The 27,243-nt window shown below is 57.0% G+C and overlaps 3 protein-coding genes across 3 annotated transcripts; 2 read left to right on the top strand and 1 right to left on the bottom strand.

Annotated features, from left to right (window-relative positions):
- Positions 1 to 608: 608 nt before the first annotated feature.
- On the top strand, positions 609 to 11,861 carry SYP (synaptophysin). The gene is made up of 7 exons (XM_070067052.1): positions 609 to 754; positions 1,977 to 2,042; positions 3,125 to 3,249; positions 5,948 to 6,143; positions 6,757 to 6,948; positions 8,217 to 8,547; positions 10,336 to 11,861. The coding sequence occupies exons 1-6, from the start codon at positions 719 to 721 to the stop codon at positions 8,541 to 8,543; spliced, it is 942 nt and encodes a 313-aa protein (XP_069923153.1). The 5' UTR covers positions 609 to 718; the 3' UTR covers positions 8,544 to 8,547; positions 10,336 to 11,861.
- Positions 11,862 to 13,071: 1,210 nt separating this feature from the next.
- PRICKLE3 (prickle planar cell polarity protein 3) lies at positions 13,072 to 22,831 on the top strand. Its single transcript, XM_070067051.1, has 9 exons — positions 13,072 to 13,448; positions 14,589 to 14,674; positions 15,858 to 16,041; positions 18,659 to 18,772; positions 19,437 to 19,574; positions 20,145 to 20,348; positions 20,448 to 20,634; positions 21,216 to 21,518; positions 22,103 to 22,831. Exons 1-9 carry the CDS (start codon positions 13,407 to 13,409, stop codon positions 22,699 to 22,701), a joined length of 1,857 nt encoding a protein of 618 aa, XP_069923152.1. The 5' UTR covers positions 13,072 to 13,406; the 3' UTR covers positions 22,702 to 22,831.
- Positions 22,832 to 23,016: 185 nt separating this feature from the next.
- Positions 23,017 to 25,812, bottom strand: PLP2 (proteolipid protein 2; the record flags this gene model as incomplete). The annotated part of the gene is given in 5 exon segments (NM_001082097.1): positions 23,017 to 23,317; positions 23,520 to 23,610; positions 24,178 to 24,273; positions 24,375 to 24,527; positions 25,655 to 25,812. Coding segments are annotated over 5 exon segments (459 nt in total). The 5' UTR covers positions 25,751 to 25,812.
- Positions 25,813 to 27,243: the final 1,431 nt, after the last annotated feature.

The raw sequence follows: 27,243 nt of genomic DNA, 5'->3' as shown, positions 1-27,243 counted from the left end.
ATCTTGAGCCTCAACTGTATTTGATCCATCGGATTTTGCAACATGGCAATCACCATTGACCTTGATGGACCTGGTTTTCGTAGCCAAGGACAGGGAGAGCAGTTAAGAGAGCACTGAGGAGTTAACAGGAGGTAACCTGTAGGGTTGGAGTAGGCAAGTATTTGAGCAAGATGGAGAGAGAAGTGGGAGCAAGGGAGATAGTTGGAGAGAGGGAGAGGTTTTCAAGATGCAGACTTCCCAAAAGGAACGCTGAAGACCTTGAACTATGTTCAAACTACAGGGACTCGGAGCACTGCCAATTATTGGCTGGGTGACCTTGTGTAAGTCACTTAACCTCTCTGGGGATTCATTTTCCCCATCTGTGAAAGCAGGGCTAATAGTCCCTTCCACGCAGGGATTAAATCGGTGAACACATTTAACAAACTCAGAAAAAGGCCCGTCGAAACATCATACGTTAGGATGACTTGGTCCTTTCTGTCCCCAGACCTCTAGTTATGTTTTCAGAGGGAATGATGCGCCCAGCACACTGCTAGCCTGCAGCCCCGGGGCTGGAATGGAGGCCGGGAACAGCCGGCTGTGCGCAGGCGCGCGGCGAGCGGGGTGGGAGCGCAAGGGGCGGGGCTGCAGCCGCCTGGGCTGTTCCGACGATCGCGCGCCGCCCCCGCCGCGCCCCGCGCCCGCCCTTGCTAGCAGGCGCCTCTCGCCCCCTGCATTGCTGATGCTGCTGCTGGCAGACATGGACGTGGTGAATCAGGTACGCGCTCCAGCACCGCGGACAGAGCCCGCCGCTCCCAGCCGCCGAAGCCGGCGGCTCCCTTCAGCCCGCCGACTCTTGAGAGGTGGTGGCCAGGGTCCTGACGGCACAGACCCGGTCCCCGGCGCTGGGGCTGGGGGGTCTGCGGCAGGCGAAGGGAGGAAAGGGGAGGTGGTGGAGAGGTGTGCGCTTTTTGCCGCAGCGAGGGCCATCCTCACTGTCGCAGCGGGAACCACCAGAAGCCCCGCGATTTACTGGCGACCTCGAGGAGAGGAGGAAGGGGCCTAGGGGCTGGGGGATTCTCAGGACTGGGGAAGGGGCGGAGTGGGGGGGTTGGGGGGGAGAGTAGAAGAAAGACTGGGGGCTGCGACTGAGCTAGGAAATAGAGCGACATAAGGTGTGGGGGCGGGGGCGGGAGTGAGGGACAGCTGACACCCGCCCCTCCCAAATAGACTGCACCCCGGTTGACAACCAGGACCCTTTCCCTGAGAGCAGATCCGGGGGCGGGGGGTTGGGGGGGCGCGATCGGCTCTGCCTCCTCAACTACCCCTCATCTCCTCTCCCCCAACACAAACCCAGTGAAGCCGCGTCCCGGCCCTCCCCCACTTTCATGGGTCCAGACCCTCTCCGCCATCTCACTCTTCAGCACCTCCGAACCTCGCCCCTTCCCTAACCAGTACCAAACCCCTCTCCATCCCTGTCGCCTCAGACCCCTCCCCACCATCTGACTCAGCTTTACCATGCAGACCCCTCCCCCACTCTAGCCAACCCGACTCCCGCCCGCCCTGGTGATGACTCACCTTCACCGCTCAAGACCCCCTCCCCCACCCCAGGACCCGACTCCTTCCTCGACCTCTCCACCCGACCCCCTTCCCCTCCTCACTCACAGTTGGCTTCCAGACCTTCCCCTTTCCCCCACTAATCCGGACCCTAACCCCATCTTCCTCATCCCTAACTCCTCTCCCATCTGACTCACCATCACCCCAACCTCTCCGCCAGTCCTGAACCCCGCGATGGGTCTTCTCTCACAGATCCTGGTGCTCATGCCTTCCTCAAGGTGTTACTTTCTCCTTTTTACCCTCTCTCTGAACATCACCTTCCCCCTGCATCCCGCACCGAGGTCACGTGCCCCATCCCCTGGGTGCATCCCCTGAGACCCCTACCCCTGGCCTCCCTCTCTACCTCCAACAACCCCACCCCCTCCCCGCGTTTCTCTCCTCAGCTGGTGGCCGGAGGTCAGTTCCGGGTGGTCAAGGAGCCCCTCGGCTTCGTGAAGGTGCTGCAATGGGTGAGTGAGGTCTGGGCTCCTGGGGTGGGGGTAGGGGATGCAGGGAGAGAAGCTGTGGGGTCTGGAAGAGCAGATGCAGAGTAGAGGGGAAAGTAAGGAATGCATAGGAGGGGTGGAAGGGGATGGGGGGGATTGGGCTCCAGGGTGACATGGGGGGGGGGTTGGGGCCAGAGCAGAGACAGGCTGTGACGTCACAGGGCCAAGAGTACCCCTGTTGAGAAGTGACGTCCTACCTCCTCTCCTGAAGTGAGGGGGGGAGGTGGAGCCTGTAGCCAATTTCTGGGGGACAGACTCAAAACTAAAGAAACCCAGAAACAGCGAAGGACGCAGAGAGAATGAGAGATGGAGAATGATGGAGACAGAGACAAAAATGCTGCAAAAAAAAAAAAAAGAGAGAGAGATACAAAGATGAGTGAGAGAAGCAAAAAGAGACAAAGAAGGGCAGAGGGAGACACACAGAGAACAGAGATGTAGAGAGGAATAGGCACAGGGACACAACCAGGGAAACAAGGTGGGGGAGGGAAAGACGCCCAGAAAAAAGAAAAAAAAACAACACACAGCAAAACAGACAGGAGGGAGACAAGGAGAGAGGCATACAGACACCAGGTGAGAGACAGAGACACGGACAGAAAGCGAGACACACAGAAAGACCTAGGGAAAAAAGAGATACTGAAAGAGGCAGAGATAGTCAGAGACAAAGAGACATCTGAGAAAGGCAAAGACACAGAGAGAGAGAGAGAGAGAGAGAGAGAGAGAGAGAGAAACCAAGAGAAATAGAGATGCAGTGAGCCACGCAGAGAACAGAGACAGACAGGGACAGACTGACGCAGGTGGAGACAGAGACAGAGAAGGAGGGCAGTCAGAGCGTGGAGAGACACCCAGGGAGAGAGAAACAGGAAGAGATAGCCACACCCCTGTAATCAGCTTGTCCTTGGTCCGATGAGCCCTGATTAGGGGGTGGGGGCGGGGAACCTCTCCATCTGCTGCTGCCTCTGCTGGGCCCCCAATCTGTCCAGAGGAGGGCACCCCCCTCCCACGTGCACACAGGCTCACTGTGGCCATCGCCATCCCTGCTACCCAAGGTCTTTGCCATCTTCGCCTTTGCCACATGCGGCAGCTACAGTGGGGAGCTCCGGCTGAGCGTGGAGTGTGCCAACAAGACGGAGAGTGACCTCAGCATCGAGGTTGAATTTGAGTACCCCTTCAGGTGTGACTCCTCTCTGGGATCCCAATTGACATGAGAGAAGCAGGGGTGGGGTGGGATGTGCCAGAACCTCTTCCCCCCAGGGGCCCCTGCCCAGCCCCCACCTCAAGAGGCCGCATCCACTTGGATCACCACTGGTGCACTGAACACCTGCCTTGTACCTGGCACTGCTCTGGATATCTGGGACCATGTAATAAGCAAGACAGGCATATATATATATAATATATATATATATCTTAATACAGCAGGTGCTCAGTTAATGTTAGCCAATATTATTTAATCTCCATTCATGCATGCATTCCATACACATTTTTTGAGAACCTGTTCTATGCCAGGTACTGCGCAAAGTATTAGGGACACAAAGGTGACTCAAACATACCAAACTCCCTACCCTGCATGATAACAAATGCACGAATTAAGAAGATAATTGCAGATCGAGAGAAATTCAAGGAGGGGCTCCTCATGCAGTTTCCTATACAGGGTAACGACAGGGCAGTGGTTAGGTTCAGGAGCTGATGAAAGCCCCCTGGACAACTGTGACGCTCACTGAGCTCACACTGGGTGCTGGGCGCTAGCTGCACGAGAGTGCACACAGGCTGGTGTGACCACTACGTCCCAGGGCACAGAGAGACAGAGCCACAGACAGTTTCAGGAGAGGCATCTAAGGCCCCTCCACTACTTAGCCAAGTCACAGAACTGTACTGGCTCTCAACTTCCTCATCTGTGAAAGGGGCTAATGAGACCCACTTCACAGGGTGGTGGTGAGTATTAAATGAGCTACTAGTTGGCAGGTGTTTGCCACAGGGCCTCGAACAATGACGGCAAGAAGAAAAGGCCTCAGGAAAGTGTGTGCTGTGCTGGAGAGGAGCAGCCAGGGACCCCCACCACCACCACAACCCCCTCCCCAGGTCACAGAAGCCAGCAAGAAAACAGTTTGGAGCAGCATGGGGGCACTGCTTGGGAAGCCACAGAAATCCCCTGGAGACTGCTCCCTCCCCCGTGCCTCCCATGCCTAAGACCCAGGTCCTCAGGCTCTACTGTCTACCCACCCTAGTCCCCCTAATCAGTACCTGCCTCCTGCCTTGCCTCTCATTCCTCCTGGGACAAGCCCTTCTCCCTGCCCAGCCCCCTAGAAACACAGACTCTCAAACCCAGATGCAACTCCTCGCTGCAGCACTTGGCAGCTGTACAGTTTTAGATGGGTAATTTAACCTCACCGAGCCTCTGTTCATCTGTCAAATGGGTGCAATAATGCTCACTTTAGAGAAGCGCTGTGGGGGTGTCATTAAATTAGGCGAACTAAGTAAAGTGTTTAGCATAAGCTCTGCCTCGGGACCTTGGCTACACAAGGCCACAGAGAAACCATTCGCTCCAGCTCAGGATCCGGGCCCCCACCCTAAGGCCAGAGTTCCAGGATCTCTGCTCCAATCCTTTGCCCCCACCCTGCCATATGTTCTCCCTACAACCCTCCCCTCCATCACACCACAGGAAAGGCCTTAGTCTCAAGATACTGTCCCATCTGTTCCTCTACACACACACACACACACACACACACACATCCTGTTCCAAGATCCCTCAACTCTCTTTTCTGTCTCTTCCTAGTGGCTAGGTCCTCCTCTGCTATGCATACATTTTTTTAAGATATTTATTTATTTATTTGAAAGTCAGAATTACGCAGAGAGAGAGAGAGAGGTCTTCCATCTGCTGGTTCACTCTCCAATTGGCCGCAATGACCGGAGCTGAACCGATCTGAAGCCAGGAGCCAGGAGCTTCTTCTGGGTCTCCCATGCAGATGCAGGGGCCAAGGACTTGGGCCATCCTCCACTGCTTTCCCAGGCCACAGCAGAGAGCTGGATCGGAAGTGGAGCAGCCGGGAATTGAAGTACAGTGGCTTTACTTGCTGTGCCATAGCACCGGCCCCTGTGCATATGTTTTTTTCCCCTCTCAAGTACCCGGCGTGGGGTAAAGAGACGAGTCAGCACGATGTAGGGGAGAAAGAGTTCTCAGATCCCAACTCTGCCATTCACCCACCAGCTGTGAACTTTAGGCAAGCCAATACACTGCTCTGAGCCTCTGTTTCTCCTCTGAGCAAACCTTTTTGAGCACCTACATGCCAGCGCTCTTCCAGGCCCTGAGGATACAGCAGTGAACAAAACAGAGCCGGGGTGAAGACCCTACCTTCTTGTAGTTTCAGCCAAAAAATGATAAAGAGAAAGCAGCCGAGGATGATCTGAGTGCTTATGCCCAAGCTTATTGCCACCGACATGGGAGGTCCAGGCTGGAGCAAGGAAAGAGTCTGAGTGACTGACAGTTTAAATCGTGAAGCCAGGGAAGGCTTCACTGGGGAGGTGACAGTTAAAAGCCTGAAGGAGATGAAGGAGTAAGACATGAAGATATCTAGGGGAAGAGCATCCCTAGCCAAGGGACTAACCAGTGCAAAGGTCCTGGGGTGGGAAGGTGCCTGGCGAGACCTAAGAAAACCCAAGACCAGAATGCCTGGTTTGGTGTGAGGGCTGAATAGCACCCATCTCACCAGGGTACGTGGAGCAATGAGGCAATGTGACTGGTACACAGCAGGTGCTCTGTGAGGGGGCATTTCCTCCTTTTCCTGGGACCTCATCAGAATCTGGGAGACTCATGTCTGGCGGCAGGGGAGGAGGATCTTTGGGGCCGGGCCACACCTGCCCACCTGTGTCTGCAGGCTGCACCAAGTGTACTTCGATGCACCCACCTGCCGAGGAGGCACCACCAAGATCTTCCTCGTGGGAGACTACTCATCATCAGCTGAATTCTTTGTCACCGTGGCCGTGTTTGCCTTCCTCTATTCCATGGGGGCTCTGGCCACCTACATCTTCCTGCAGAACAAGTACCGAGAGAACAACAAAGGGCCCATGCTGGTGAGTGTGACCACAAAGATACGGCGCCTGGGGGGCATACAGGCACACAGCCACGCTAACAGCCACCCATGGCGCTGCAGTGGCGCCAGCGGCTGGGTCCACACTGGACATAGCAGGGATCTGGGGTCACAGAGGCCACAGGGACAGACTCACAGCCCACACAGAATCCCAGACAGGCCTACGCTTGTGAGCCTGGCAATTCTCACCCAACCACGCAGTCTAGATCCGAGGAAGAGCAGGCAGAGGTTCACTGGGACAATCAATCACACACATCACCTCCTCCCAGACATACAATGACACCAATTCCCACGGGCGGATGTGAGTGGGAAGACACACCACTTTCCACAAATTCGGAAACCGTCCCACGGGGCTCCTCCCCCGACAGCTGCACCCACATATCGCAATCACATGCCCACACCCCACATCCTCTACGTCGCAAGCTGGCAGGGCCACCTTCAGGTAAAGTCAGGGGAGACACAGGCCTGTTCTGGGGTGGGGCGGGGCAGGGTGGGGTGGGGGGGACCCTCCTCCCAAGAAAGCCTGTGCTGCGAGGAGTGATCAGTGGACAGCTGCCCACTCACACTGCTGCCTTCATCACCCCTGCCTGTTCTAGGACTTTCTGGCCACGGCAGTGTTCGCCTTCATGTGGTTAGTGAGTTCATCGGCGTGGGCCAAGGGTCTGTCAGACGTGAAGATGGCCACGGACCCAGAGAACATCATCAAGGAGATGTCCATGTGCCGCCAGACAGGGAACACGTGCAAGGAGCTGAGAGACCCTGTGACCTCGGGGCTCAACACCTCGGTGGTAAGCCCTGGGAAGCTGGCTGGACTGCCTGGAGGAGGGAAGCTGGGAAAATCGCAGCCTGGCAGGGGGAGTGGGAAAGAGAGAGAAAGAGAGAAAAAGAGAGAGGAAGAGAGAGAGAGAGAGAGAGAGAGAGAGAGAGAGAGAGAATATGAAAGGAGAATCGGGAGATCCAAGGGGACTTCCTGGAGAAGGCATGTCAACACCAGAGCATTGAAGGATGAGACAGCATTTGTTAATCACTGTAACACCACAAACAGGTCCCCCAGGGGAGAACATGAGGCCTTCTCTGTAGACTGGGCTTGGGACACCTGGATCCGAGATCCAGCCTTAGTGGTGTCGTCTCTAGCAACTCAGTAGCCTCTTGCACCTCAGCCTCCTCCTGTGCAACATGAAATAACCTGGACGCCCCCTACTGGCTGGAGTCAGACTCTGCGCTCAGGTCCCCGACTCTGCTCTCTGCAAGTTCTGTGACCTGAAACTAGGCACCCAGCCTTTTTGGGGATTCAGTTTGAAGACCTAATCATGGCCCTGCCTCCAAGTTGAGTATTTAGTAAACAATTAACATACAGCATACGAAGTGCCCAGAAAAGGGCCGGGCACCAGGTAAGTCCTATACAGATGCTCCTGTTTCCTGTCTTACTATGCTGGCAGCTTAGCCTGGCAGGGCCACAGTGTAAGATGGAGACATTAACTCCTGCCTCAAAACTGATTTCAAATGTACAACATGTAAAGTGCCTAGAAGAGAGTGTGGCATAAAAGGCAAAAGGCAAAGAGAGCATTTTGGGTTTTAATAAATATTTTACCTAAGTTCCACATACGGAAATCTTTAGAAGTACTTATATATTTTCTACATGTGCACTTATACATATATTTGTATGTACATATGTGTGTATATGTGTTAGTGATATCTATGTAGTAAAATGTATGTTTAGTTTGCCACATTACAAACTTAAATTTATTATGTTTTATCCATGTATAAACGTGTTATGTAGGTAATACCTATATATGCAAATTACTCGTGTATGTTACACTGTTGGCTCTCAACATCTCCAGGAATCTGAATTCTAACTCGCTCTCCCAAAGATGCTTTTCCTGCACACTGACGTTCACGCTCTGGGACTCAGGGGTCTAAGAACCCTGCGGGAGCCCACGGATTCAGGCGCGACGTGCCCATGACTACGCGCGGGGGGGGGGGGGGGGGGCTCGACGTCCCCTGGGATCGCCCAGCAATGGGCAGGGGACGACAGCCAGCCCTTGTCTCCCTGCAGGTGTTCGGCTTCTTGAACCTGGTGCTTTGGGTCGGCAACCTGTGGTTCGTGTTCAAGGAGACGGGCTGGGCCGCTCCATTCCTGCGCGCGCCTCCCGGCGCCCCTGAGAAGCAACCCGCACCCGGGGATGCCTATGGCGATGCGGGCTACGGGCAGGGCCCCGGCGGGTACGGGCCCCAGGACTCCTACGGGCCCCAGGGCGGATACCAACCCGACTACGGGCAGCCAGCCGGCGGCGGTGGCGGTGGCTACGGGCCTCAGGGCGATTATGGGCAGCAAGGCTACGGCCCACAGGGTGCGCCCACCTCCTTCTCCAATCAGATGTAATCTGGTGAGTGACGGGCGGGCAGTGTGGCCAAGGAGGGTACATGAAAGGAGATGGGCGGGCCAACGAACCAATAAGAGTCAGGGGCCAGCGATATGTAGGACGTTTGCTGGGCAAGTAAAGGCCGGTGTTTGAAGGCGCCGAGAGGCAGGGCTACATGCGAAAAGAGTGAGAAACTAGCCAATGAATGGGGAGAAGGTGAACGGGGCCTGGAGATGGGCAGGATGAAGAACCAATCGGAAGGACGGTAGAAGTGCAGCTCTGCGGAAAGGCGGGGAAGAAGTGGGCAGAGCAACCAATGACAAGAAGGACTAGCGGGGGGACTTGCGCAGTGGAGAATCAGTGGAGCCCCCGCAGGGAAGAGAAGGTGGGTCTTAGAAGTGACGACAAGCCAATAGGGTGGTAAATCCAATAGATGGGGCGGGTAAATGGGCGTGAGCCTTGAAGGTCAGACGAGCTCACCAATCCGGGAGGAGAGGATAGATCTGCCGCCTCTCCCAATCCTTGAGGTGAGGGAGGTGGTGTGGAATTTCAAGAGAGGAAAAGGGGCGCAGCGGGGCCTTGGAATGACTTGCCGGTCCTCGTGGTGGGCCCTAAAAAAGGAGCGATTTCCCTCAGAGAAGGCTAGAACAGGTAGCTTCTGGCCCTGAGACGGAATGGAAAGGGCGGGGGAGGGGGCGGGGTTGTTAAGCATCCCACTTCTAATTCATCAACATATTCTGTTGGCTCTACCTTCAGAATATTTCCATGATCTTCCCACTTCTCCCTGCCATCACCCAGGGACCATTTCGCAGGGTTCCACCCCCACTCCAAGTCTATTCTACTCACAGAGTCCGGAGGGATTCTATTAAATCCGAAATTAGGCCACGGCTCTCCTGTGCTCAGAACTCTGCCGTGACTCCCATCTCACTCAATTAAAAGCCAAAGCTTCACTATGGTCACATTTATTCCCATCCACCAATACACACACACACACACACACACACACACACACCTTTCTCTGAGCTCCCCTCCTACCACCCACTCCCCACTCACTGTGATTCAACCACAGTCCGATGACCTCAGGGCCTTTGGACTCGCTCGCCCTCCGTGGTTTTACACCCACACACACTGATGACTTTACCTAGCCAGCTCCTTTTCCTCCTTTTGGTCACAGACCCTATCTAGAACAAGTCCCCTTGTTATCTCTCTCATGGTACCCTGTGCTTTTCTTTATCACAACCTGTAATTAGTAGTGTACATGTGTATTGATCATCTCTTCCACTAGACCATGACTTAGCCATGCCGCCCAGACATCACTTAGAGCACTCTTAGTGTTAAGAAACTTTTGATTGAGTAAAAGAAACCGATTCCTCTGGGATCCCAGGGCCTGTCTTTCTGACATCCCCTCCCTAGCACTCTCCCCCCTTGCTTATGCCATTTTTTCTTTCCATTTCACTTATTATCACCTTATGTGACACTAGACAGACCCCCCACAAAGGAAGCTCTAAAAAGACAGGGCTCTGTTTTTGTGCAATGTAATTTATCACCACTGGCTAGAACATTCGTTAATTTTTTTTTTCTTGACTGGCGGAGGGAAACCATCATGGTTTTGATACCTGACCCAGTGTGGGCAAGGTCAGGGCTAACTTCGCAGTAGGGTCAGCCGGGATGCAGCTGGCTCTAAGACTATGTGAGAAGAAAGAAAAAGAAAAGAAAAAGCAAGGAGGAGGGCAAAGCCGGGGAGCCCAACCCTTGTCTGAGAGCACCAGCTTCCTGGACCCCCTCTCCTTTCTGTGTCTTTTGTCTCTACAGGTCAGTGCAGCCCGGGAGGACCCCATGGGTGGGCAAGAGCTCAGGAGAAGGCCTGCCCCCCTTCCCAACCCTACACCCTAGGTCTCCAGCCCTCACACCAGGAGACCCTGTCGTTGCTGTTTATATATATATATATATATTATATATATTATATATAAATATCTATTTATCTGTCTGAGCTCTGCCCTCACCCACTGCCCTCATGCACTAAGGGCCCAGTCTTGAGTGGCCCCATTTCTTACCCCTGCCCCTGCATCCTCTGGCCCCTCTCTGTTCCCCCAGCCCTGTCTCCTGAGGCTTGGGGGCTCTAAAGGGGGGGCAGGGAGGGACCAGACCTCGGCTGTGTGGGGAGGGCGGACATGGCTTCAGACTCTCCCCCTCTCTCCTTCCCCTCCTCCCAACTCTGGCCTTGGTTCCTCCAGCAATGACTGAACAGAGGCCATTAGGGGAAATTCAACCCAAGGGTGACTGGGTGGGGGGGGGCTTGAGACGGAGCAGACAGCTTAGGACCCAAGGTGGTCTTGGAGGGGAGCTCTGGAGCGGAGGGGACTAGTCAGCAAGGGAGTTGGGTTCCAGACATACTGGACCTGGAGTCTAAAGACATTCTGGTGGGCTTGGAAGGCAGCAGAGGGCATGGGTCTGGAGAGGGCGGGGCTAGAAGTAGGGCAGAGGGTGGGCTCCAGAGTGGACATCGTTTCTCAGTAGGACAGAGATGTGACTTGGGGTGTGGGGACAAGGCTTGAAAGACCGCGAGGGGCCTGGTTCTAAGGAGCCAGGCTTGAAGCAGGCAGTGGAGAGGCTCCAGGGTGAGCAGGTCTTGGATTAGGACCAGAGTCGATGGAAGGGGCGTGGTTTGGAACATTCAGGCGACTGAGCTTGAAGTGAGATTTAGGAATGGGCCCAAGCTTGGGGTGAGGGCCTGGTCAGGATTCCAGATGGGGCAGGGCTTATAGTGGGGCATGCGTGGTGGCTTTAAAAGGGGTCAGCCCCGCCCCAACGGGGCAGTGAAGGAAACTTCTTAAAGGGACCAGTTTGGGCAGTAGGGCGGGGGTGAGGGGGACATGGTTAGGAGCTGCAGAATGAGTTTGTTAGGGACTGGGAGAATGCCCCTGGCCGAGGGCAGGGATGGTTTGGAGACTGCGGGGTGAGATCCAGAGAAAAGCACCCCCACCCCCTTGCCGAGACAGCTAGGTAATCAGAGGACAGAGCCAATGGGTCCGTGGGGCTGGCCCACCCCTCTCCCCCCTCTCCTGCCCCCTCCCTTCCTCCACACCCCTCCCTGTCCCGTCCTGGGGTGGTTGGAGGCCCGGTCTGGAGCCCCATTCCTGCACCCTCTGCTGTGTCTGTGATGTCGGTAGTGCCTGTGATCGTGTGTTGCCATTTTGTCTGGCTGTGGCCCCTCCCCCCTTCCCTCCAGACCCCCCCCCTTTCCCGCGCCCTGCGGTATTGTTTGAAGACCCCCTCCCTAAGGAAGAACAAATATGATTAATTCTCCTCCCCCAAATAAACTCCTCAACCACCTAGTCCACCCGGCTCTACTTTCGCGGTGTGTCTTTTTTGGGGAGAAGGGAAAGGGTCCAGAGGAGAGATGGGATAGAAGAGACAAGAGAAAGCGCCGCCTGCGACCTGCTGAACAGGGTTCAGGTCGCCGCCGACAGCCGGTGACAGCAAAGAGCCGTATCCTCTTGTGAAGCCTCCCTGCCCGCCGACCCTCCTAAGTCACGCTCGGACGAGCGCTCCTCATCCCGGCTGCCGGCTACCGAATGCCGGGTCTTTCTGGGGTTTGCGTCTAAAAGTCTAGTCCCTTAGCCACGCCCCCTTCCCAGCCCCTGAGACGCCCTCTCAAATCCCCCCCTATTGCTTCGCAGAGAAAGTTCAGCCTACCCCAGCCCCTCGGTGTTACTCAGTCCTGCTGTCCCCATTCCCTCGCTTCCGCCCCAGCAGGATAACCGGGAGGGCTGCTAGGTGCGGGGGACGGGGCGCCAGGGTGACTCCTTAGTTCATTAATGTATTCATTCTCTTTTACCACTCCCCAGCTCCTCCCTGGGGCAAGGAGGGCCGGAAAGTGACCAGGTGGTGTGTAATAGGGGCAGAGGGAGGTCGCTGGCGCACTTGATGAAAGGCCTGGCTAACCGCCGCCGCCTCCGTGCCTAATTAGAGACCCCAGCCCGGCGCCTGAGTTCTGATTGCGGGCGCAGGACCCCCTCCTCCCAGCCCCGAGGCACAGCGCAGCCCAAGAGCGCAAAACAGAGACTCCCGGCTCAGGGACTGAGCTCAGGAAAGGGGCTATCTAATTGGAGAGAGCAAAATGGGGCAGAGGAGGGAAGACTTCGAGATCAATCTACTTTTCTGGTATTAGGGGGCATGAAGGCTGGACCCGTAAGGATGGAGAGGGAGCGTGGAAGAAGGTCTTGGAACCTGTCCAGTGACTTCAGCTCCCTCCCCATAAATCTCAAGTAATCCTGGCCCTCTGTGGATCTAGCTCTTTGGTGGGGGCCAGAGCACCAGCTGGGCCTAAGGGTGAGACTGGGTACCGTACTTGCAGCATTCATGGGGGAGGGGGGGAGGAAGAGACCCTTTGAAACTCACCAGTGCGGAAGACCAAAGAGGTGGCTTTAACCCGTTTCCCAAATAAGCATCCAAGATAAATCCACATGAAGCGTCCAAACACCCCAGTGCGCCACCCCTTCCAAGTCAGGTCTCCACCTCCAAGTCCCCCCGCCCTCCTCCACAACAGAACAGCCAAGCCCTAGAATGTCCCGGGAGAGGCCACGGGGCACACTGGGGTTCAAGAAGCCATGTCTTCCGACGCCCAGCCCTGACGCGGGCCGGGAAGGCAGGGGGCTTTCCTGCAAAGGCGCTCCCCAGCTGCGCGTGGGCTCACCTCTAGGCAGGGGGCGCCTCGGCCGCCGGGAGACACGGATCCAGGGGCGGGCTCTGCGGGGCGCGCTCCTCCCACGCCGGTGTCGGGTTTACGGAACACAGCTCCCAGGCCGGACGCGCGGTGGCCTGACGGCCGCGAGGATTCCATTCGCCCGACCCGGCCCAGCTTGACCCTGCCCGGGCGCGCCATGTTCGCGCGTGGGTCTCGGAGGCGCCGATCGGGGCGTGCGGTGAGCTGGACTCAGGGCAAGGGGTGGGGGTGGGGGGCAGTCAGGGCTCACTGAGGCCCGAACAAGGGGGCAGAACTTAGGAGTAGCGAGTAGGAGTCCCACAGAGGATCTGTGAGCCCTCAGCCCCTGCCTTCCCACACCTGGGCACCAGGGCTGTTGCAGGCATATGGGTGAAGAACTGTGTAGAGCTAGTGGCTCACGCTCCCTAATCCATTCTCCACACGCCAGCACCTAGTGGCTCACTTCTCCTGGGAATTATGGGAGAGGATTCCGGGGGCCAACAGAGTGGGTCCTGGGGTCTTGGGTCGAAAGGGACTTCTTGAACTTCTGAGGGAAGCGGGACCATACCTTGGGGAATGTGGAGTGAGGGATTGGGTCCTGAGGTGCCCCAACGCTTAGGGCTTCGGGGGAACAAGGCTTTCAGGCTTGCACCGGAGCCAAGGGCATTTGATTTCCTAGATAGGAGGGGGCTTCTCTGACCGGGAAAGTGGGGTCTGGGTTTGGTAGTGCAGAGGTGTGGATAGTCCTAGGATATGAGGGGTGAAAGCCAAGGTTTCTTGGGGTGAAGATTCCTAAATGGAGCAGGGGCCTCCTGAGACCCTGGGAGAGGATCCCCAATTCCTTGGGTGTGAGGGGTGAGGCCAGGGTTTGGGGGAAGGGGTCCTGATTTTCCAAAAGAAGGGGGGAGCAGGGGATCCTGAGGAAGAATGGGGGGGGTCTCAGACTCCTGCCTTGTGGACTTGGAGTGCCGCTGGCCTCCTGGCTGGAGAAGGGGCTCAGATGAAACCGGGAAGGAGATGCCAAGATGAGGGACTGTGGGCTCTGGTGGGCAAAGCCCCTGCATTCTGGAGCCTGGAGGAGCCTGTGGCTTGGGGGAGAGAGGTGTCCCAGACAGGCCAGAGGGAGGGGAATTCCCTGAAGGGGGGGCATACAAGGAGGTGGCCTCAGCTGCCCCACCTCTGCTCGATTGTGGCCCCCTCCCCCGCGATCCAGGCGCTGTCCCAGCCTGCCCAGCGCTGCCCTAGTGGGACAGGCCCCAGCGTGCGGTCGCGGGCTTGGGAGTGGAGAGGCAGGCGTTGACTTCTCCCTCCCCGTTCCTGAGCCTCGCCTGGCCCTTCATCTGCACCCCGCCCACTACAGCCTCCAGAGGCAGAAGACCCAGACCGGGGCCAGCCCTGCAACTCCTGCCGAGAGCAGTGCCCCGGCTTCCTGCTGCACGGCTGGAGGTAAGTGACCCCCAACACACACACACATGGCCCCAGGGCCTCAGTCTTTGCCAGAGCCCCACCTTCAAGGGACCCCCTCTCCCCGAAGCTTAGGCCACGCCCCCAGGATTGAGTTCCGCCCACAGACCATTGAGTAGGGCCGCCTCACGCTCAGATTCAGAGTCCCGCCCTCGGACTCATTTCCAAGATCCCAGTTCCCAGGAGCGCGCCACCCTCCGCAGCCCCCGCCCCCAGAACTGTTCTGCCGGAGCCTCTGAGTTCCATTCCTCAGAAGACGCTCCGTCCTAAGCTCTGAGCACCACTCACCGACCTCAGACTCTCTCTTAGGCTCAGAACGCCTCTCCTCCTACTGGAGCCCTGTACCCAGAAAATCTCATGAAATACTACAGACGGAGCCCACAGCCCCAGACTCAGGCCGGACCCACAGGCTCACAGCCCCGCCCACCCACATGTTCAGAGCCCCATCACAGGCTACAGCCCTGCCTATGGGGAAGATTCCCCTGCAAAACGCAGAACTCATCCTGAGAGGAAGCCCTTAGATTTACTCCTCCAAACTCAGTCTCCGAGCCCCACGCCTACCTCGGGGACATCCGGGCTCTCAGCTCCACCCCCAGTTCAGAGTCGCATTCTTTGTCCCCAGTCTTTTTTTTTTTTTTTTAAAGAATATTTATGTGTTTATTTGAAAGTCAGAGTTACAGAGGAGAGGCAGAGGCAGAGAGAGAGGGCCAGGCCGCAGCCAGGAGCTTCTTTTGGGTCTCCCACATGGGTGACAGGGGCCCAACAAATTGGGCCATCTTCAGCTGCTTTTCCCAGGTACATTAGCAGGGAACTGGATTGGAAGTGGAGCAGCCGGGACTCAAACCAGCGCCCATATGGGATGCTGGCACTACCGGTGGTGGCTTTACCCGCTACGCCACAGTGCCGGCGGCCCCTGTCCCCAGTCTTAGCAGCCCTCAGCTGGAATCTGAGCCTTTCACAGCCAACACCATACTCCCCCTTGTCCTGTCCACAGCCAGACCCCGGCTCATAGCTCCACCTCCTGTCAGTCCGGTCCCCTGCCCCAAAGCCCTTAGGAGATGGTGATAATAGGCGAGTCCCCGCCCCTGAGTTGGAAGTGGACTGCTCAGGGGTCAGAGTGGGCAACTCTTTACTAACTGACCCTCACGCTGCCCTCCCCCCCCAGAAAGATCTGCCAGCACTGCAAATGCCCGCGGGAGGAGCACGCAGTGCACGCCGTGCCTGTGGACCTGGAACGCATCATGTGTCGGCTAATCTCTGACTTCCAGCGCCACTCCATCTCGGACGATGACTCAGGCTGTGCATCAGAGGAGTATGCCTGGGTACCCCCGGGCCTGAAGCCTGAGCAGGTGACCAGAGGCCAACTACTACTCTTGCTCTCCTGTGGGTGCATGGGCCTGCAAGTGCGCATGCGCACGCACACACACACACACACACACACTCAGTTGGGAGCCTGTTTCTGCAGCAGTGCTAGCTAGAGTGTGTAGTCACAACTGAGGGTGTCCTTGCTCTGTGATGGGGGGTCGCCCGCCCCCCCCCCGCGCACATACACACCTCACAAGGACCCCTGAGTGGTCCACTAGAGCACTTCCTCAGAGTCTCTTCACCCCACCCTTGTTCTACCCTTTGCCCCAGCACTTCACTGGCCAGTCTTCCTGGATTGATTCCCTCCACCACTAGACAGGCAGCACCTACTGTGTGGCAGTGTTCTAGGCACCAAGGACATGGCAGAGAAGAGAACACAAAATACCATATCCTCCCAGATGGAGGTTGGCTTCCTGGAAGGAGAACCAGCCCATAAACACACCTGCAAAATATACAGGCATCCCTCAGTGTTGTCAAGGGTGTTGATTCCAGGACTCCCACAGATACTAAAATTAGAGAGTGTTCGAAGTCCTTTTTTTTTTTATTTGACAGGTAGAGTTATAGACAGTGAGAGAGAGAGACAGATCTTCCTTCCATTGGTTCACTCCCCCAGTGGCCGCTAAGGCCGGCACTGTGCCGATCCAAAGCCAGGAGCCAGGAGCTTCTTCCTGATCTCTCATGCGGGTGCAAGGCCCAAGCACTTGGGCCATCCTTCACTGCCCTCCCGGGCCACAGCAGAAAGCTGGACTGGAAGAGGGGCAGCCGGGGCTAGAACCTGGAGCCCATATGGGATGCCAGCGGTACAGGCGAAGGATTAACCAAGTGAGCCATGGCGCCAGACCTCCGAAGTCCTTATATACAATGGTGTTGTCTTAGTGAAGAACCTACACATCCTCCCATATGCATAAAGTCATCTCTGGGTCGCTTATAATACCTAATACAGCGTAAATGCTATGTAAGTCGTTGTGATGCTGTAGTGTTTAGGGAATGATGATAAGAAAGCATCTGAATGTGTTAAGTGCTTTCAAATCTCTTTGGTCTGTCATTGGTTGAATCCACACAGGCAGAACCCCTGGATACAGAGGGCCGATTCTGTGTGTCCAATGATGTAAGGACTATGCAATAAAAAGCAGGGAGAGAAGTGGAGAAAGGGAAAGAGAGAGAGAACGAGCAAGCGAGCGAGTGAGCCTAGGTAAGCCTCAGTGAGAATTCAACATTTGAGCTGCCTTAAAGGAGGTGAAGAGGTGAGCCTCACAGGTGTCTGAGGTTAGATCCATCCCAGGCAAGGGACACAGCTGCTGCCAAGGCCCTGAGGCAGGACTGAGCTTGGCCTGTATGTTTGAAAAACAACAAGGAGGCTAGGGCCACTGGTGAGAGTGAGTGCAGGGAGAGCAGTTGGAGGTGAACTTAGGCAGGTGCTAGGGGCCATGAAGAAGACTTTCGCCTTGACTCTGAATGAAGGGGAAGCCACAAGAGGGTTGTGAGCTGAGGAGGGATGTGATTTGTCTTACGGTTTAGCAGGATCCCCCTGGCTGCGGAGCGTGGAGCAGCCTTGGGAGTGGTGGACACAGGGGTGCTAGTGAGGAGGCAACCGCTGCCATTGTCCCATTGGCCAAGGACAGTGTTGGCAGTGGAAATAGTGAGTCCAATCTTGGATACTTTTGGAAAGTAGAGCTGAGCTTAGGTGATTTGCTTGTGAGGGTGAGAGGGAGCGGAGAGAAAGACAACCCCCTAAATGAGAAGCTTCACTGGCATGGGGTCTGGCCAAGGCAGGGGCAAGATTGAAGCATAGGAGCATTAAGTTTGGTTTTGGCCATCTGAAGTTTGAGACACCTAAGTGGCCACGTGGCCTAAAACTCAGGGACAAGGTCAGAGGGCAAGAGGTAGGTGATTGGTGACACCCAAGCCCATAGGTGACATTTACAGCCATGAGAGCAGATGCAATTCCCAAGGGAGTGAATGGAGACATAGGCAAGAGGAGCAAGGATTGAGTCCCAAGACACCGCCCCCCCACCGCCACACACACATACACACGCATTTAGGAGTCAGCTAGTTGAAGAGAAACCAAAAGCACAGAAAAAAGGGAGCCCCCAATAAGGTGGGAGGGAAACTGGGACCAAAGGAAGCCAAAGCCAAAGGAAGAAAGTGTTTCCAGGCAGAGGGCGTGACCAGCAGGTGCTGATGGGTCAAGTCCAACAAGGACCGAACAATTACTTTAACAATGCAGACATCCAGTGACCTTGACAGTTTTGAAGGAAGTTCAGGGGAGGAGGGTGGAGGAAGCTTGCTGGAATAGGCTCAAGAGAGACCGGGAGGTGAGGAAGTGGCGTGCACGTGCGTGCGTGCGTGCTCTCACATTGTTTCTGAGGCTTTGCTATAAAGAGGAGAAAAGCAGAGCCGGGCTGGAGAGGGAAGTGGGGTCCAGGTGTGAGGGAACCCTCGGTGTGTTATGGAGCAGAGAGGAATCATCTGGCCTTTGCAAAGGAGACGTGGGGCAGTCAGGAGAAGTTCCCTTCAAAGGACTTAAAATTTCTTGGAGAGGTCGGGGCCCCACTCACCCCTAATCTCCATTATTCTCTCCCACCCACCATGTCCTCCCAGGTATACCAGTTTTTCAGCTGCCTCCCAGAGGACAAAGTCCCTTATGTCAACAGTCCTGGGGAGAAATACAGGATCAAGCAGCTGCTGCACCAGCTGCCCCCCCACGACAGTGAGGTGAGCAGAGAAGACAGCAAGCGTACACCGGGTACCGGGCACAGCCTGCGCAGGAGCAGAGCAGTGGGAAAGAAGTGGGCAGGCCTCAGAAGAGGAAAGCTGAGCCCAGGTGAGGTGAGAGGCACAGAAAGGCAGGGCCCATCAAGGGACATTCCTTGGCAAAGCCACAGGTGGACCTTGGAAGAAGAGGTAAGAGGGAGAGGGAGGTTCTCAGGCAGGTGAGCCAGCAACACACAGGCCTAGAAGTAAACTTTAAAAAAAAAAGATTTATTTATTTATCTGAGAAACCTAGTGACAGAGTGAGAAAGAGATAGAGATTTTCCATCTGCTGATTCACTCCCCAGATGGATGCAACTGGCCAAAGCCCAGGAGGCTGGAACTCCATCCAGGTCTCCCGCAAGGGTGGCAGGAGCCCAATCACTTGGGCCCTCTTCCTCTACTTTCCCAGGCACATTAGCAGGGAGCTACATAGGAAGCAGAGCAGCTGGAATTCCAACTGGCACTCTGATATGGGATGCCAGCGTGGCAAGCGGCAGTCCCCTGTAGCAGTCAACAATTTGAGTGTGGGTGAATACTGGAAGATGGGCAGAGGCAGGCATCAAGGGGGGGGGGGGCGGGGGAGGAACCTGGAACCGCTGCTCCTGCTCCCCTGCCCCTAACCCAGGCACAGTACTGCACGGCACTGGAGGAGGATGAGAAGAAAGAGCTGAGAGCCTTCAGCCAGCAGCGGAAGCGAGAGAATTTGGGGCGTGGCACCGTGCGCATGTTCCCAGTGACTATCACTGGGGCCATCTGTGAGGAGGTGAGCCATGGAAAACCTCAGTGAGTGAACAGTGCCTTTGTGGCAAGTCCTAGGGGGGGGCAGACCCACCTCCCAGGCCTGGGAAGCTGAGGGCTGCCGCTTAAGCCGATGTGCCTTCTCTATATGCAGTGGAAGGAGGAGGGGGCTGGGGGCTGTCTCTGGTCCTCTCATGGCCAGGGTTTTTCCTTAAGAAGTGATCCATAGTAGCAGAGCCTGGCAGCAGGTGGAATTTGTCTCCAAGGCCCTCTCCATGGTGGGTGGGGCCTGTTAGGTAATTCCTGTTGTTAAGATGCCAGTGAGGGTGGTAACTGTCTCTATGGCTCCCTGGCCAGTCTCTGAATCTCCCCCCCCCCTTAAGGGAGGTTTGCCTGTAAAGCCACCCAGATGGGCAGGGCCTGTCTCTATGGTTTGCCCTATGAGCAGGACCAGTGCCCCCTTCCTTCAGCCTTGGGTATAGGTGGGGCCTGTGTCAAAGGTATCCTGTAGAAAGGGCCCATCCCAAAGGCGTGCCAAGTGCGGTATCCATCGGACCATCTTGGGGACTAGGAACGTCTCTCTGTCATCTGGCAGTGCGGGAAGCAGATTGGAGGCGGCGACATCGCAGTGTTTGCCAGCCGCGCAGGCCTGGGCGCCTGCTGGCACCCGCAGTGCTTCGTGTGCACCACGTGCCGGGAGCTGCTAGTTGACCTCATCTACTTCTATCACGCTGGCAAGGTCTACTGTGGGCGCCACCATGCCGAACGCCTGCGCCCACGCTGCCAGGCCTGCGATGAGGTTTGTGCATTCTCTGCCCAGAGGTAGGAGTGGAGGGCGGGCAGGGGCGGGGGCAGGGGCAGGCCCTTCTGACAGCCACAGGTGGTCTGCACCCTCCAGATCATCTTCTCCCCAGAGTGCACAGAGGCTGAGGGCCGGCACTGGCACATGGGCCACTTTTGCTGCTTTGAATGTGAAACTTCGCTGGGAGGCCAGCGCTATGTCATGCGTCAGAGCCGCCCCCACTGCTGCACCTGCTACGAGGCCCGCCACGCCGAGTACTGTGATGCCTGTGGAGAGCACATTGGTGGGTGACCGTGGTGGGACTGCACAGAGGGGTGCATGGACAGCTGGACCTCAGGCCCCATAATATACCCTTTCTTTTAAGTCTAGCCCCAGCACCACAGGCCTGTACCCTTTCCTGTAAGTCCCACTTCCAAGGCCACTGGCTCTGCCATACCTCCTGAACCTCACCTACACAACAGCTAGACCCAGCCCCGAGAGCACCCTCCAATTCCCAGGCCCTTGGGCTGCCCTCTAAACAGGGCCTTTACTCCCCCCCCCCCCGCCTCCGGAGCAATGCCCTATTCTCTTCTACTCCCCTCCACCAGCCTAGGTTACCTCCTCCCTTCTAGCTACACCCTGCGCTGTAAGACCCACTCCTCTCCCCACACCCTACCTTCTAAGCCCTGCACCCACCACCCAGGCCCTTTCTTCAGGTCCTGCCTTCCACTGCCTCACTCCACACCTGATGTCTGAGCCTGGCCCATGCCTCAGAGTCCCGCGACCACCCCCACCTTCTGCTTTCTCCAGAGAAGGGCCGCATTTGGGAAAAGGGGAGGCCCCCAGAGTACCCTGCCTCAGTTTCCCCCCCTTCGGTTCCCACAGGCCTGGACCAGGGCCAGATGGCTTATGAGGGTCAGCACTGGCACGCCTCAGACCGCTGCTTCTGCTGTAGTCGCTGCGGGCGGCCCCTGCTGGGTCGCCCCTTCCTGCCACGCCGTGGCCTAATCTTCTGCTCGCGAGCCTGCAGCCTTGGGGCCGAGCCTACAGCTCCAGGGCCCGGCCCCCGCAGCTGGAGCGAGGGCACGGTCACTGCACCGCTGGCAGCTGACACAGCCTCTTTCCCGGCTGCTGCGGAGGGGGCGTCTGAGACCTCCTCCAAAGGCACCTGTACCGAGTCGGCGCCTGGTAAGAGCCACACCCAGCCGCAGCCCCGCCCCCCGCCGCAGCCCTGGCCTTTTCCCAGCTGCAACCTGCGCCGCGCCCGCATCTCATCGCCAGCCCCTTCCCCCATGCCCGTGCAGAACTAGTCGCCAGCCCAAACTACACCCACCTGGAGAGCGAGCCCTGATTCAGCCCGGTTTCTATGCACGCCCTGTCCCCTACCTCAGCTTGTCCTTGCTTGAGCCCAATTCCTCCCCCTTTCCTCCAACCCACCACCCTTCACCCTCTGCCCATAGACCCCGCCTTCATTCTCTCGCAACCTGCTGTGGGCTCCAGCCTATGCCCCGCCCCCTCCCCTCCCAAACCGCTTCCCCATTCCCAGGCCACGCCCCAGACACCTATCCCGGCTTGCTCCATCCGTGCAGACTTCCTTCCCTCGCTGCCCCGCAACGTGCACTGGCCTCACGCTGCCCGCACTCCGCGTTCCCTGCCCCTGCTTCGCCACTGCTGCTCGCGGAAAGGCCTTTCCACGGGCGTCCCTGCGGGATGGGCGGCCGGCCGGCCAGCCGACACCCACACAGGTAGTCGGCCCGTCTCTCCTTGTCCAGCTGCAGGCCCGGAGGAGCCGTCCCGCTTTCTGAGAGGGGCCCCTCACCGCCACTCCATGCCGGAGCTGGGGCTTCGCAGCGTCCCCGAGCCACCCTCGGAGTCCCCCGGCCAGCCGGCCCCATGCCCCGAGGACAGCACTTTCGGTCGCCAGAGCACTCCGCGGGTCAGCTTCCGAGACCCTCTGGTGTCTGAGGGAGGTCCGCGACGGACCCTGAGTGCACCTCCCGCCCAGCGCCGCAGGCCACGTAGCCCCCCACCCAGGGCCCCCAGTCGCCGCCGCCGTCGCCACCACCACCACCATCACCACCGCCACCACCACCACCACCCTGGCAGACGTCGCCACCACCAGTGCGACCTGGGCTCGGGGTCGGACTCAGGATCTTGCTCCAGCTCGCCCTCCAGCCCCAGTTCCGAGTCCTCAGAGGAAGATGGCTTCTTCCTAGGGGAGCGCATCCCGCTGCCCCCGCACCTGTGCAGGCCGGTGCCGGCTCAGGACGCTGCCACTGAGACCCCCAATTCCGGATCCCCATCATTTCCCGGGGACTCACGGCCCAGGGTGCCTCGCCAGAGCCGAGACAAGAACTGCATCGTGGCTTGAAGGCTCCATTCTCCAGTGTCCATGACCTCTGCCCTGCACCCCCCCACACACACAATTTAAAGTCAAAAATCCCCTTCCTCTTGCCTCCATGTGTTTGTATCATTGAAGTAATTTAATATTTGTTGTAAAATAGGTCTGGCTTCTTTACCTCCTTATTCCAACTGTCATTTCCCCCCTTCGGCTTAAGATTTACCACCATTTGACTCGAAGGATTAACTTACTCATTATCGTATATTTTAACAATGTTTATTATTTCTGTATCCTTCCACAGAACCACCCCCCCACACACACCCACACCCACATACACATGCACACGGAAGAAGTTACTTGGAGTAGGTTATACCTGGGGCCTGGAAACAGAAATCTGAGGCGCCCTCCTCCCTCAATTTGTGGCTTAGGTGGAGGCACGGGTCCAGGCAGAACTGGTGTTTCTTTTTGGGTACCACAGAAGGGAGGAGGACTCAGGCACACCCAGAAAAGTGGCCACACCCAGGAGGATGGACTGACAAGGTTGGGAGTCCTGGTGGTGGTGGTGGGGTATATCCATGGAGGAGTCGTTTTCTGGTTGCAGAGAGACATGAGGGGAGGTCAACCTACACCGGGCCATCAGTGGGGTCTGCAGGAGGAAAAGAGAGGACGCATTGGCTGGACCCACATGCCCATTTTACAGCCGGGAACGGTGAAACTTACAGTATTTCCGGTACAAGAGCCATAAGTACAATAAGGGACCGGATGGCATTCCTTCCATGGGAAATCCATTTCCTCTCCTCTGCTCTCTCAGTGACCCCTCCCCACCCCTCCTCCATACACACACTTACCAGTGGGGGCTGCTGTATGTCTCTGCTGCCGAAGAGGGAAGGTAAAATAGGCATCATAGCCAAAGAGGCAGGTAGCGAGGAGACCCAGGACCTGGAAGTGCACACAGGACTGAGGACTGACCTAGCTGGTCAGCCAGCCTACTGCCCTTCTTACCTCCCTGTGGTCACCACCTCCAGCGACTCCCATGCAGGGTGGTGACTCAAGCCCCTGCCTGGGAAACCAGGCAGGCCTAGCGAAAGGCCAGGGGGACTGAAATCTATCCCATCTTTCTTCCTAGCTCCTCTCAACACAGGGCAGCCACACCCCACATGGAGGGGATGCGGTTCATACTGGGTTTGCGACAAAGTTCTAGCAGATGGTTGCCTAGTGTGACAAAGCAGCCATCTGTTTATACCTCCCCAAAAGGTCCCTGCGTGGGGCAAGGGACAGCCCTGTATAGCAGATGAACATCTTGGGAAGCAAAGCGGGGAGGTGGGGAGAGGTGAGGCCAGACTTTCCTGCAAGCCCTTAGGGCAAGTATGGTCCGCTGGGGGTAGGGGGAGGGTCACATACTTTCTGCAGGAAGTAGCCACAAAAATGGCCCCTGGATCCTCAAACCCTGTTCTCAGTGCTTTTGAAGTCCTCCCCCCCCTCCCCCCCCCCCCCCGCCGCCTTTACCCCTGCAGCGATTTTCGAGTGGTTCCCTCTCTCAACAAGGACAAAAATGGAAGTGATCAGGTAGAGGATCGCTGCAATGAGAGTCCGGAAGAAATCCTGCGAGGTGCAAGCAGAAGAGGGAAGTCAGCACACAGAGTTCCCGACCACCTCCCCCTGCCCCCCTCCCCAGCCTCGCCCCTGCTGGCCCCCTTCCTCACACTCCAGGGCCAGTTGATGAATGGCGCCCTGGTATGCAGGTCACACATGTAGATGACAAAGAAGACAATAGCCAGGACCATCTCAACCACTGACAGGGAGGAGTACCCCGAAGTCCCGGCGCTGAAGCAGATCAGAATCACCAGGCAGAGTATCTGGAAGGGTAACATGGGCAAAAGACGCCGCGATCAGCTTCCAGGGCTGAGGTGGTTGACTTCAGTCGGCGGCGGGGGGATGTGGGGGTGGGCTCAAACTTAAGCGTGGGCCAGGACTGGGAAAAATGACACTGAATTAAAGCGAAAACACTTTCTGTGTCTTCACTGTGTTCCTAACAAATGCAAATGTACGCAATCATCACACCAACCTGATGAGCTGGGTCCTAGCATAAGTATTTCTGTCTTACATATGAGAAAAATCAGGCTCAGAGAGGTTTAGCAACTGACCCAGGGCCACTCAGCAGATAAGCAATAAAGTTGGGGAGAGGGACTCAGTTTGTCCCCTTCTCCCTTCCAGCATGTGAGCGCCCTGAGGGGAGTGGCTTTACCAGGTGTTCTGTGAGCTTCTCCACCCGCGCCAGCTTCGTGGCCTTGGGGCGGGCGGCGCGGCGGGGGGGGGGGGGTGGCCGGGGACGTGAGGTTCCCCGGGCAACCCCTTTGGGAAGCGGAGTAACACCAGAGAGGCAGGGCTCCGTTAAAGGCGCCATACTGCTTTCACGAGTGACACAAAGGTGGCACCCAATTTGAGGGGGACGGGGAAACTACAGGTTCCCAAACGGCTGGAAGAGCTAAGGACCTCCCGCCGGATCCCAGAAGGGCGAGGAAGAACTGGCGAAGGGTGGAGCGCCCTACCCTTTGGGACTAGCGCGGGGCCGCTCCCCAACAGGCCCCGCCCCTGGGCGCGCTGCCAGCCCGCCAGCCAGTGCCCAGGCCGCGCCACGCCCTGCCACGGGAGGCCCCCACCTCCCGGGACCCCAAGACCCTTTCTATGCCTCCGCGGATGAGTCCATGCGGGCTCCCCCCACGAAACCTCCTATATGCATTACGGGCTACTTGCTATGCCCCGTGGGCCACCAGTTCTCGACCACCTTAGTCAAACCCCACCGGCTCGCCCTGCGCCCCGAGTTGCAGGCCTCTAGCACGATCCCACTCACCTGCGCCCCTCTGCCCAGCGCCCCGACCACATGCCTGCCTTACCCCAGCCCATGCAGTTCCGCGTGGTCCAGTGCCCCCCCCCCGCCCCCGCCACAGCGCCTCCGCCCACCCGCCTGTCCCGGCACGCTCACAATCTCAGCTAACAGGAGAATTCCCTTTCGGGTGCGCGAGAAAGTGGTGCAGGCGGCCCAACAGCCGGGGGCCGAGAAGCGCTCGGAGTCCGCCATGGCGTGGGCCGGAGTCTCTGGGACCGCGGAGAATCTACTAGCTTGCTGGCGGGTTCGAGGACACTGTACACCCAGCCCGTCTTGCCCGCCGTCTGGCCGGGAAGGGGGCCCCCGGGGCGAAGGAGGGAGTGAATCACCCGCACCGAGCAGAAGCGGGCGGGGCCGGAGGGGGCCGGGCCAGGTGGCTGCCGCCCCGGAAGCCCCCTCGCCCCGCCCGTCCCGGACACTATGGGCAGTCGCAGCCCCAGAGGTGCCCCATCTCCGGGGTGCTTGGCAGCTCGGGGCACCTGGCGCAATTATGGGGAGACCCTTCGCACTTTCTGAATGCGAACGCGCCCGGGGCTGCGCCGACTCAGCACCGTGGGAATTTGGATTTGGGACCGAGTGACTCAGTTTCTTTAGCTGAAAAAACGGCCGGGGGCCAGGGTTGAACCTGAAACACACGGCGCTGGGCAGGTTTCTAGAATGGAGAATATTTGGAATTTTAGAAAGTTTTTCCCCGTGCGTATATGGTGTGTTCCTTAACACTCTCATCAGGGGCTGGGACTGCTGACGTTAAAACAACAGCAAAACACGTTAAGAGTTCCTTAAGGGAGAATGTGACTATTCACAAATAATAAGGAGGATTGAAGCCCGTTCCTTGTTAGGATCAGGTCAGGTTTTGTAGCCAAATGGGGCCAGATCAGTGAGGGGAACAGTGGGTTTTCAGAGTTTTTTCCGACCTGGAAATAGCAGATAAAGCATCCCAGGCTGCGGGACTAATCTCTTAGCAGAGATGAGAATGCGATCCTGCTGGGGAACTTCAAACAGCTCAGTAACAGGAGGCGGGCATTGGTCTCGTTTTCTCGTTCTAAGGAGAGGGGTTGTGGACCCAGCTCTTAGATGGCGAATGGGGAAATGGGCATAAGTTTATTGCTGGGAGCTTGCCAAGATCAGGGGATGGCTCCCAGGGTGCATGGCTGAGTGAACGAGCTGATGACAGTTGCAGTGTTCTATCCTGAGCAAGTAATCCCACCCCGACTCGGGCTCAGCCTGAATTTCGGAATTTCTGCATCTGAAACATGAACCTCAATTCTGGGAATAGCTGCAGGGCAAGGAGGGCTCAGCCCAAGGGCCTGCCTGCCCTTCCCCCCTCAAACAAGAGGTCCCCCACAATGAAAGGACTCCTCTCTCTCAGCCCAGGTTGCCAAAGGAGTAATTGAATAGAGGAGGAATGAAACAGACTTTTCCCAGTGCTGAATTTATGCTTTCCAAGCTATGTGAGAATATGCCTGAGTTTCTGGACCAACACAAACTTGGCCACCTCAGGGCCTTTGCACTTGCTCCTCCCACTGCTGTCAAAGTTCTTCCTCCAACTCTTCTTACATGTGGCCTCTGGTCATTCAAGTTCCCCCTCAAATGTCTGTCTTCAAAGAAGTTAGCAGCCCTTATAACCACCAACCTAATTCGCCAACATAATTTCCTTTTGAGGCCTTTGTCACTCTGACATTATA

Source organism: Oryctolagus cuniculus, chromosome X (assembly GCF_964237555.1).
Source record: "Oryctolagus cuniculus chromosome X, mOryCun1.1, whole genome shotgun sequence".
In the NCBI taxonomy this organism is placed as follows: Eukaryota; Metazoa; Chordata; class Mammalia; order Lagomorpha; family Leporidae; genus Oryctolagus; species Oryctolagus cuniculus.
Note: the sequence above shows the minus strand (reverse complement) of the source record. Positions and strands in the feature narration are given on the sequence as shown.

Excerpts from the sequence above, each read along its gene's own strand:
- SYP (XM_070067052.1), top strand. The coding sequence starts at position 719 with ATGCTGCTGCTGGCAGACATGGACGTGGTGAATCAG. Across the intron at positions 3,250-5,947 it reads GAATTTGAGTACCCCTTCAG|GCTGCACCAAGTGTACTTCG; the intron begins GTGTGACTCCTC and ends CTGTGTCTGCAG. Across the intron at positions 6,949-8,216 it reads CGGGGCTCAACACCTCGGTG|GTGTTCGGCTTCTTGAACCT; the intron begins GTAAGCCCTGGG and ends GTCTCCCTGCAG.
- PRICKLE3 (XM_070067051.1), top strand. The coding sequence starts at position 13,407 with ATGTTCGCGCGTGGGTCTCGGAGGCGCCGATCGGGGCGTGCG. Across the intron at positions 16,042-18,658 it reads CGGGCCTGAAGCCTGAGCAG|GTATACCAGTTTTTCAGCTG; the intron begins GTGACCAGAGGC and ends ATGTCCTCCCAG. Across the intron at positions 18,773-19,436 it reads TGCCCCCCCACGACAGTGAG|GCACAGTACTGCACGGCACT; the intron begins GTGAGCAGAGAA and ends CCCCTAACCCAG.